We start from the raw sequence: 10,690 nt of genomic DNA, 5'->3' as shown, positions 1-10,690 counted from the left end.
TACTTTATATACCGCTGGGTAGCTGACGTTAACTACCTTATGTACTTCTGATCTGAAGTACTTTATATACCGCCGGGTAGCTGACGTTAACTACCTTATGTACTTCTGATCTGAAGTACTTTATATACCGCCGGGTAGCTGACGTTATCTACCTTATGTACTTCTGATCTGAAGTACTTTATATACCGCTGGGTAGCTGACGTTAACTACCTTATGTACTTCTGATCTGAAGTACTTTATATACCGCCGGGTAGCTGACGTTATCTACCTTATGTACTTCTGATCTGAAGTACTTTATATACCGCCGGGTAGCTGACGTTAACTACCTTATGTACTTCTAATTTGAAGTACTTTATATACTGCAGTTATCAGATAAAAAGTACAAGGTTTGGCTCTGACATGTAGTGAAGTCCAAGGATGAAGTAGAACAAGATAGAAATACTCAGGTACAAATACTTCAGAATTAGAAGTGCAGTACTGGAGTAAAGGTACTGAGGTAGTTTCCAGCCCTGGTGTTTCGAGGACTTTGTGTTGATGCTGATCAATGAGGTTCAGCTGAAGGCTCTTCTTCTTCTTTAAGTGGTTCTTCCAAAGCTGTGAGGAAACGATGACGGTGACCGGACGTTAATTCAGGTTTGAGGTTTATACTTTCAGGTTTTCCTGCCCTACATGTGTCACAGCTCCACATTAACAGCATCAACAATTAGACTAATCAAGAAACTCAAATGATTAACATATTTTGATGATTAACATTTTATTGATTTTGCTTCTGATTCTCCGGACTTTTACACTTGTAATGAAGTACTTCTACACTGTGTATTACTGTGTACTATGATCTACAGCTGGATGTTGATAATACAGAGAGAAGTAAAAGGTTATTGAATCAGGTTTCTAACTCTTCCTGTTGACTCTATACCTGGAGTCCTGGAGTCCTGGCTCTAAATGACCCTGGTTCACTTTCTTGGTTTTCCGGAGCTTCTGAATGGGCCCATGTCTTTTCTTCCTCCACTGCAGCTTGGTGAAGCTGAGGACACATCTCATTGTTTTTGCAGTGGATCATTTTGAATGAGAACAAACCGAGTGTGTGATCATGTTTATTGCACAACAATCGCTGAGTGTGATTTAAGATGAGACGCTGATTCTAGAAGCTGAATCCACCTGTTACATTTCAACAAACCAGGGCAAAGTTGTTCTAGCGTTTCCTGTGATTCTGTGAGGACTGTGAACGCAGCGTAAAGAGAAGCGGGTCGAGTGTCATGCAACATGTCAACAAATCCATCCTGAGCAGGTAAAGTCAGTCCAGCTCAGTGTGGATGTGTGTCCTCACTAACAGAGACATACAGCGTCCACAGTCTGCTGCTGTTTTTCAGTCCAAGTCCAGTCCTGTCCAGTCCTGTCCGGTCCTGTCCCTGCTGCGGACCGGGCCGACTCTTCACCCCCTGCTCCGGGTCAGGTCCAGCGCACCAGCACCTGGTCTCCGTCCTCTATGGAGTAAAACTGCAGTGTCTTCAGGTCGCTTTCGATCTCGAACTCCGTCCCCACCATCTGCAAAGACCAGAACACTGGACCGTCAACAGAGGCCTGAGGACAAAGCTTCTAGTTTCCCGGACAGAACCAGGAAATACACGTTCATGTCACAACAAATACAGACACTTCTGTGCAGGATGAAGGTGAGGTGGATCAGATGCTGTGGCGGCACCAGATGAAGGAGACATGTGGGGCCCAACACCTCACTGAGACGCCTCCTTTCAGCTGCCCCCTAATACACTGAGAGCTGCTGTGTGTTAGCAGGCGTTACCTTGGGGCTGGTGTAGCTGAGCCTCAGATCTGCTGCAGGAACCTTCAACAGTCTGTACAGGAGCCCCTTCACCTTCTGAACCCCCATGGAGGCTGCGGGTCAGACCACACAGTCACTCTGCTGATGTTTCACATTGTAGTGACTCAAATAAACAACGAGGCTCAAACTCCACAACGTTCAGTCTCGGGAAAATCGTTTTACCTGGAAGTTTCTTCTCAATCGGCTTCCGGTCGGCGTCGTCAGGAAACACAAACGTGATCCCTGTGAGGACAGAAAATATCATGTGACCTGCTGTAGGTTTACGCCCACCTGTTTTCTTAGCCAATCAGAGAAGAGAAAACAGAAAGTGGGACTAACTTAACAGCTGGTTCTTCAGGGCAAACGGCTGCGGTTTCTTCAGCTCGCCTTCCTCTGGAGCGCCGTACTCTGGAAAACAACAAGGTGACCTTCACCATCATCATCATCACACCTTCATTTGGAAACTGTATAATCACACATTAGTGTGTCCGATACAGAACAGACTTCCTGCTCCACTTCACCCTAAAAGCTCTAAATGAAATCTCACTGTTCATTGTCTAAGAACCACTGAAGGTCACGGTGAGAAAAGGTTTTGTTGTTGTTGTATTTTCCTTCCAGCTGCCTCCAGGTGTCACTTTTACACCGGTGATCAGCTGACCCGTGACTGATCATGTGACTCACTGTCGATGAGGCTCTGGTAGCGTGGGTGCTGACAGGTGAACTGGGTGTTAGACTGACTCCGCCCCCCTGACTTCAACCACTCCTCTCCAAACATCTTGATGTAATCAAGCTCCGCCCCCCTCCTGTCCTCAGGGTAGATCTGAAGGAAACCATGGCAACGGGTCAAGCTCCATCACCCACCCACACACACACACACACACACACACACACACACACACACACACACACACACACACACACACACACACACAGGTTGAGCTCACCTCGCAACTGTTGAGGACGACCAGTCGTCCCAGTTTGGCGATCAGCATCTGATTGGCTGTTTTGGGATTTCCGTCGCTGCTCACCAGTCGGTTTCCGCGACACGAAAACTGAACCAAACCAGGAAGCTTTGCCAGTTCGTCCACCACAGCCCACTGAGAGAGAGAGAGAGTTGATCCTGCTGTACTTTTATTTTGAAAATTAAACAAACCCAGTTTAGATAAAACCCTTTAAATCTCTTAAAGCAGCTCGAATTATTCTTTGATCACAAGCTGCATCCAACCGTGTGATTATGTGGAGCAAAGCATCGTCATCACTAATCAATAATCAATTGTTGTTGGTGTTGTTTTGATTGGGAGCTGATCACTGTGTATTTGAGTGGCCTGACCTCAGAGATGTTGTTGTGGTCCAGGTTGAGATGCTTCAGTGCTGGGAACATGGCTGTTTGAGACCCTGCAGACGGAGAACCCAGAGTTCTAACATTACGTTCTAATATTTAGTAAATATTGACAGTAACTGTAAGAACGTGACTGTGCAGCTGTGGGTTAAATGTGAATATCGTGTTAGTTATGTTGAATTAGACAGTTTACCAGGAGCAGCATCATCAAACTGAATGGCTGACAGTCCGGTACTGGACAGGTTCAGCTGCTCCAGCCTGGAAACAGCAGAGGACAGAGACCTGAGCACCTCCGACTTATACAGTAACAACCAAAGCAGAATAATCACATCAGCTTTTAGTCAGTTATTTCAATTTGGCCTGTTTCATTAGACGTATCAGGGTTTATTAGATCTACGATCACGTGTCAGTGAGTGTGACTGATTCTCGTCGTGTCTGATTAAATGACAAACGTTCACGTTACTGGACATTTTCATATATTTGATATCAACATGATGCTTGTTTGTACGTATCATCTGAGTTTCTGCAAAAGAAATTCCTGCTCAATAAACCGTGAGGGTCGATCTGCTTCTCTGATTGGCTGTTCCAGCTCTGATCGGTCATGTGATCATTAGACAGCTGCTCTTCAAAGTAACGCCAACAGCTCTTAGGTTAGTACTTCAGAGGTGCCTGTAGTCTTCATGCTGGACCCTGGTCTCTGGCTCAGTCCAGTACTGTGACTGGTCACCTCAGTCTTACAATAGTTCATGACTCAGTCTGAACCTGGAGCTCGCCGCGCTGTGGTGCAGATGTGTGCTGTACCTGGGCAGAGCAGATATGCTGAGCAAACTGTGCTGCACCAACGGATTACTGGACAGATTGAGACTCTTCAGGGACTGCAGGACTCCGTCTGGCCTTTAAGACATCAATCACATCAGACATGCAGGAGTTAGTGTCCACCAGCCCGAATCTTTGAGTCCATGAGGATGGAAGAGACAAGGACGCACAACAGCTTTACCTCTGCATCTCTGTGATGGTGTTTTCTACTACGCAAAGATCCTCCAGCTGAGGCCACATGGGGGCGCACTCCAGGATCTGAGCCGAGACCAGCAGAGAGAGACAGACATCAGAGATTAATAAATAAGAAATACAGATGCTTTTATTTTGGAAGGAAGGAAGTAAAGAAGTGATGAAGACTTCAGTTTCTCATTTTTCTTGAACCACTGTGATTATAGATTATTGTCTGTAAATGTAATCGATTTTAAATTATATCAAACTTAAAGTGCTTTTCTGTATTAATAATATGTGGCAGTCACATGGGGCGTACCTGTGGCCAGGTGAGGTCGCAGCTGTTCAGCGCGAGGACTCGGAGGCTACAGAAAGCCTGGCTGTGAGCCGCAGGGTCAGAGGTCAAACACAGCCTGTTGTTGCTAAAACATAAAGCGTGTGAAATGTTCAGTGGAAGGAGAGAAACACTAAGAGTAAATAAAAACATCTGGCAGACACAGGAAGCTGCACCTGAGCTGTAGTCCCTCCAGACTGTCCAGCTGCTGGGCGATGGCTGCCACGTCCCCCCAGCAGGACAGCAGAGTCCCACTCAGGTCCAACCACCGGACGTCTGGTCGGCGCTGTTAAGGTGTCACTCAGCACGAAGACGTTCACAACAGCCTTAAATAACCGTCACCAACACTAAACCACTTCCCCAGGAACGTCCCCAAACTCCTCAGTCTACAGACAGTCAGACCGTTGGTTCTCGCCCTGACATTAATCTTCATTATCAGTTATTCTCCTCAATGACTGAATCGTAAAATATGTCAGAAGATTAAAACCCAGAAAGTCCCAGAGTCTCAATGTTCAGTGTGACATTATGTTGTTTTGTCCAACCAAAGAACCAAAACCTGGAACCTGGAACATCCCAGTCATCTTTTGGAGAAAAACTAAACTTTACTTCTGGGACCTTCACAACCAGCTCGTGCTGCCCCCTCCACTAAACTCCCCCACTAGTTTTCAGTATGAGGCACCAGAGGCCCGGACCCAAACATGGAAAGTCTCCACAGCCAAAGAGATAAAAACGCCACATTCATCCAGCCACTAATTCACGTGTCTAACACATGAATTAGAACATTATTCCGTACAGGCGGAGGAGCCTGTTCCGTCTGTGAAAAGATACTGGGTGTTGTTTTCTTGATTTCTCCTTCAGCCCCGGCACCGTTCACCTCGCTGTGGCTCAGCAGCACCGACGGAAGGCTGTCGAAACTACAGACAAACACAGGACGATGAAATGAGCCGATCCCCCTGATGTTAGTCTGCACCACTGGACGACCCCGGATTTCGTACCTGCGCTCCTGGACCCCCTCCCACGTCAGCTTCTTGGAGGAGATGGAGATTTCCTCACTGAGAACCTCCTCAGCGTTGATCTGGTACACCTGTCGCACAGCGCTCAGGAAGTCCACGCCGAAGCTCACCTTCGCTGGGCGGACAAACGAGCCTCCTTTAGGGTTTCTGAGAGAAATGACCGGGTCACAGTATTTATTCACATTTCAAACAAAACTGCAGCTTCAGTGTCACTGCTGAAAACTACCTGCAGGCGAAATACTGGACTCCTTCGTGGCTGCCGTCATGTTTGCCTCTCTCAGGGTTGTCCCACTCCACGCCGAGCCACAACCCTGAACACAGAACAAACCTTCACTCAGGACTAGGACTAGGACTACGATTAGGGTCAGCATCAGTGTGTGCGTGTGCAGACTTGGTGGTTTGTGATTTTATCTCCTGACTCTCCAGCTTCCTTCTCTGTTGTGGTGTGACAGGTATGAGGCGGGTCCACCTGGCACAGGTGTGTGACCCAGTAACATCCTTTGTGTTGTTGCTTTAAAAATAGTTTGAGACCAAACCTCGTTAACAAAAAGCATCTTTTAAAACTTGGTCAACTGAACAAACACGGACCCTAGTCAGACTAACGCGAGTCCACCTGACGTCCCTGGTCTTACCTGCTGTCGGCGGTACCGGGCCCACGTACCGCACCGTGGCCCGCTCCTCGCCGCAGGACACCCGCCTGCCCACTGCGTCCCCCGGCACCTCCAGCTCCGTCTGGTCAACCCCCATCACGGCTTCTCACCTTCCTCACCTGTTTCCCCAAAGACACGCCCATTTCACAAGGAATCCAGGTTCGTGTCCAGGTGTAACGTTAATTTAACGTATGTTGAATCGCGACATTAGCTACATTAGCTGCTAATGTGTGACAGAATCATATGTGAGGTGAAAATAACTTTAAATTACCTGTGAAGTTTTTGTTCTTAAGCGTTTTAGCAGCGGAGCTAACGTTAGCTTCCAAACCAATACATGTCAGTTCGCTGCTCACCGGAACTGACACATTTCGACGTCGTACTTTTTTCCGACAGAACGTTTCCAATTAAAACCAGTTCGAAATGTACCGTAAACAAAATAGACATGTTTTTTTTACGGACCCCGACCTTAAATCGGACTAATTCCTACTCTCTCAGACCTAAACTGTTCAGTATGTTGGTGTCGAATCAACTTTAATAGAAGAACATTTGTTCCGCTTTGACCGTGTTTCCTGTGGGAAATAATTCGCAGTAGTACAGCTGTGTACATGTAGAGAAAACGTGTGGACGCGCATGTTATTGGAGTTTAAAGCGCAGAAATTCGTGCACAAGCTGCAATTAACGTCAGATAATTGATTACTAATAAACAGATCAAACCGGAAGTCAGTCTGCGAGTGACGGCGAGAAAACCTGGAAGAAACCATGAAGAAGAAACTTCACCAGAGGTTTGTTTACACATTTTCCTTTAGTTTTCTTTTTAAACTAAATCTCATCTGTTAATACAGAATCATAGACAATAACAGGAAGCAGTGATTCATCTCTGTAGATTTACTATTGTTATTAAAAATAAATATCTGATGTGGTGTTTAACACACACACACACACACACACACAAACATTAGGTCCTAACTCCTCAGAGAAGCGGTTCTGTCCTGTGTTCTTTTTCTGGACCTTCTTCACTTTCTGTTCTCAGTGGAGAAGCTTCTTCAGACCAGCAGTCAGCTGACTACGTGGTGGGTCAGGTCTCTGGAAGTTTGTTCCAGAAAAACTCGGGCACCTCTGCACCTCTGTCGGCTTTGTTCAGCACCGCTGCACCAGCTGCAGCTCTTCTGTTCCAGCCTGCACCCGAGGTACATCACACGTCAAAACACTGCTTCATTTCTTTAAAAAGCCTCAGGAGTCCACTTGTATTCAGAATGTGAACAGACTTTGACACGTGTCCTCCTGTAGTCCAGCTGTTCTTTTCACATTATGTCAAAGCTCTGATGCATCAGTCGTCAGACTCCGTCTCTGAGTCAGGAGACGCTCGGTATAATAATAATACCGATAATAAGATATAGAATAGCAGAATTGACCATGTTCCTGTGGTTGGTTGGATTTTGTGCAGCCTGTTCAAAGCAGCACAGGAACAACGGAACAACAGAGGGAAAGTGCAGAGGTCGGAGGTCAGCCCACCCAGCAGAAGAAGGAGGAGAAGAAGTCGCCAAAGGAGAAATCAGCAGCCGACCAGAAGCTGGAAAACAGGTGGAGTTCAGAAACTGAGCTGTGTCTCTGTTTACCTCCTCCTCCTCCTCTGTCCTTCCTGGCATTAGTGTTATTCTTTTGGTCTTTCGTCTCAGTGGCGTCTGAATCAAATGAAGCAGCTTCAGTCCAGAAACTTCTCTGTGCTTGTTCGCTGGTTTCAGGGAGAGCAGTTTGCAGAACGCCGACGAGGACGAGCGAGGGCAGGACACGTCCGTGAAGAGGAAGAGGAAGGGGCCGGGCGAAGAGAACGACGTGGAGCACTGGGTGAGGAAGAGGCAGAGGCTGAAGGCCGGTCGACAGGAGGAGGCGGCGAAGAGGAAGAGGACGGTGTTCGTCGGCAACCTGCCCATCAGCTGCACCAAGAAGGTTTCCCTCTGCCAGAGCAGTTTCCATGTGGCGTTTTATGAATAAATGATAGTCCGTTAGATATTTAATGTTGAACAAAGAATTAAACTCATGTTGCAGCATCTTGTCGTCAAAATAAAATGTTTGTTAAAGAGCGTTAGGAACCATTTACTTCTCAGCATTTTCATTTTGTTAGATTAGTGTATAAGTAACTTGGTGCTTTGTGTTTCCAAAATGTTTCTGAACAGTCTGACTCCTGGTTTTATTTTCTGTCTTCAGACCCTGCGGAGTCTCTTCAGGGACAAAGGATCCATCGAGTCCATCCGGTTTCGCTCTGTGGTAAAAACACACTCACTGCATCAGCTGGTACCTGCACCAGTTACACAACACAGGGAAAACAACATGTAACAGACATGAGTATTTGTTTAGGCCTCCTTGGTGAACTAGACCTCACATGATCAAGGCAGAGTGAAGTTTTCATTCGTGGAGCAGCGTAAAGAATAAAGTCATGTGACCTCTTGTGTTTCTCTGCTGCAGGTCAGAGAGGATCAGTCCATGTCTCGCAGAGTCGCAACTATCACGTACGTTTCTCTCCGTGTTCTTTGTTCTTCTGTTTTTCTTTATCAGGTTAAGATTCAAAAGAAATTAGGCTCTTTTTGTGATTAATAAAATGCAGCTTCTTTTCCGTTTCCAACAATCCCTCACTGGCTTCCCACCAACAAACACTGTTAAACGTCACTGGAGTCGATAAACCTCCATTTATCCTTCTGTTTTGTAAATGAGATTTTTTTAACCTCACAGACGCAAAGTTCACCCCAAGAAGCAGAGCATGAACGCCTACGTGGTGTTTAAAGACGAGGACGGGGTGGCCAAGGCGCTGGAGAGGTCAGACGCTCACAGTAAACATCAGGAACATGGTACTGACGCTGCGGCGTCTCACAGCAAAGTGTCTTATTCTGTGTTCCGACAGGAACGGCATGGAGCTGGAGAAAGACTTTCACATCCGAGTGGACCGAGTGACCGACAGCTCAGCGGTGAGTCTTTAACCATCACAGTAGAAATGTTTAAAAGTTCATATCTGCTGAAATCACGTGCTGATGAATCCTGTCGGTGTTGTTGTCTCGCAGCACGATCACAGACGTTCTGTGTTTGTGGGGAACCTGTCGTTCGGTGAGTCTTTCTGCTCCCACAGTACTGACAGCAGATTCACTCTAAGGCCGCCTTTAACTCCGTGTGTGTGTGTGTGTGTGTGTGTTTCAGAGATAAATGAACTGGCGTTTCGGCGGCATTTTGAGCAGTGTGGCACAGTGGAGGCCGTGAGACTGGTCCGAGACCAGAACTCTGGACTGGGAAAAGGATTCGGTTACGTCCTGTTTGAGGTACAATGACTCAGACCCTGGTGTTGGTTCTGTACTGGAGCATTTGAGATTTGAAATGGAAACACGTTGATGACGTTAAAGTGGTGACTTTAAGGTTTTTCCTGCATCAGGTCATGATTATTAAATGATCATTAAATTGTATTAAAACGGTTTTTGGTTAAAACTGAGTCAGCAGCCAGTTTTCATTCAGACCATGAGCCAGCATCTTTCATTAGACTGTACATGGGCATCTAGTCAGTGTGTGTGTGAGAAAGTCAACTGACACAACTAGAAACTGTTGTTTTAAATGGTCTTTGATTTTCTACTTTAAAAATCCTTCATTTAATAATGAATGAACTGTCTGTTGTTTTTCTGTCTGTTGTTTACCTGATAACCTGATTACCAGTTTGTTGTTTATCTGTCTGTTGTTTATCTGTTGTTTACCTTGTGACCTGTCTGTTGTTTATCTGTCTGTTGTCTTCCTGTCAGAGTGCCGACTCGGTGCAGCTGGCCTTAGAACTGGACGGGTCAAAGCTGGAGGGCAGGTCGATCCGGGTGAAGAGGTCGGTGAAGAAAGAGAAGCAGAAGAATAAAACTGGCAGCAGGGGAACCACAGGGGGGCCTGGCAGGGGCCCCAGTAACAAGGGCCCTTCAAAGGGGCCTATGAAAGGAGAATTCAAGGGTCCTAACAAATTCACTGGGAAACAGACGACAAGAAAAAGTTCCACCTCGTTCAAAGGAGAGATGGTGGATCCAAAGAAAAAGAGCAAAAAGAAAGGACAGAAGAAGAAAGTGAAGCCAAAGAAGACTGTTCATATCTGACCTCTGAGGAACGTTTACAGAAATAAAAGTGTTTCAAGGGTTAAAAGGATTTGGACTGACCCAGGTTTTTGCATGAGTTTGTTCCCAGCAGCAGATTAATCCGGAGAACAACAGATGGAGACCTCCAGTCTCGTCCTGTCCCTAAAACCATGTAGTTCTGTACCACAGGTGGACAAAGTCCAACACGGGCACATTACAAAGTACATCATTTCTGGTTCTGTCTGGTTCCTCTGATGTTACAGAAGCTTTGTGGAACCTTTTCTTAACTAAACATGTAAATTTGGTTTGTGGATGGAAACGTCAGGAATAAAGTTTCAACTAAAACATTTGTAATAATCCAGAGGGCAGTTGATTCAGGTCTGATGCTGGTCAGATCAGAGCATTTCTGACATGAAGCCTGAAGTTAATGTGCAGAGAAAATAAGTTTTTCTCACGTTTGATTTGC

At 46.2% G+C, this 10,690-nt stretch overlaps 2 protein-coding genes across 2 annotated transcripts; one reads left to right on the top strand and one right to left on the bottom strand.

The window, feature by feature from the left end:
- Window positions 1–1,081: 1,081 nt before the first annotated feature.
- On the bottom strand, window positions 1,082–6,513 carry tbce (tubulin folding cofactor E). The gene is made up of 17 exons (XM_026323908.2): window positions 6,411–6,513; window positions 6,122–6,258; window positions 5,716–5,800; window positions 5,472–5,636; window positions 5,305–5,390; window positions 4,653–4,752; window positions 4,462–4,564; window positions 4,153–4,229; window positions 3,957–4,049; window positions 3,349–3,413; window positions 3,147–3,211; window positions 2,761–2,913; window positions 2,498–2,636; window positions 2,156–2,224; window positions 2,000–2,059; window positions 1,799–1,890; window positions 1,082–1,545 (listed from the first exon to the last, which is right to left on the bottom strand). Exons 2-17 carry the CDS (start codon window positions 6,234–6,236, stop codon window positions 1,450–1,452), a joined length of 1,563 nt encoding a protein of 520 aa, XP_026179693.1. The 5' UTR covers window positions 6,237–6,258; window positions 6,411–6,513; the 3' UTR covers window positions 1,082–1,449.
- Window positions 6,514–6,707: 194 nt separating this feature from the next.
- rbm34 (RNA binding motif protein 34) lies at window positions 6,708–10,581 on the top strand. The gene is made up of 11 exons (XM_026323909.2): window positions 6,708–6,921; window positions 7,170–7,326; window positions 7,584–7,720; window positions 7,882–8,086; window positions 8,345–8,404; window positions 8,603–8,646; window positions 8,867–8,950; window positions 9,036–9,099; window positions 9,193–9,235; window positions 9,326–9,444; window positions 9,913–10,581. The coding sequence occupies exons 1-11, from the start codon at window positions 6,899–6,901 to the stop codon at window positions 10,243–10,245; spliced, it is 1,269 nt and encodes a 422-aa protein (XP_026179694.1). The 5' UTR covers window positions 6,708–6,898; the 3' UTR covers window positions 10,246–10,581.
- Window positions 10,582–10,690: the final 109 nt, after the last annotated feature.

This window comes from Mastacembelus armatus, unplaced genomic scaffold (genome assembly GCF_900324485.2).
Source record: "Mastacembelus armatus unplaced genomic scaffold, fMasArm1.2, whole genome shotgun sequence".
Taxonomy (NCBI): Eukaryota; Metazoa; Chordata; class Actinopteri; order Synbranchiformes; family Mastacembelidae; genus Mastacembelus; species Mastacembelus armatus.
Note: the sequence above shows the minus strand (reverse complement) of the source record. Positions and strands in the feature narration are given on the sequence as shown.

Coding starts and splice junctions, on each gene's coding strand:
- rbm34 (XM_026323909.2), top strand. CDS start 6,899: ATGAAGAAGAAACTTCACCAGAG. Junction 8,951..9,035: donor GTGGCCAAGGCGCTGGAGAG/GTCAGACGCTCA, acceptor GTGTTCCGACAG/GAACGGCATGGAGCTGGAGA. Junction 9,100..9,192: donor GAGTGACCGACAGCTCAGCG/GTGAGTCTTTAA, acceptor GTTGTCTCGCAG/CACGATCACAGACGTTCTGT.
- tbce (XM_026323908.2), bottom strand. CDS start 6,236: ATGGGGGTTGACCAGACGGAGCTGGAGGTGCCGGGGGACGCAGTGGGC. Junction 5,391..5,471: donor GAGGGGGTCCAGGAGCGCAG/GTACGAAATCCG, acceptor GTTTGTCTGTAG/TTTCGACAGCCTTCCGTCGG. Junction 4,050..4,152: donor ACCATCACAGAGATGCAGAG/GTAAAGCTGTTG, acceptor GATGTCTTAAAG/GCCAGACGGAGTCCTGCAGT.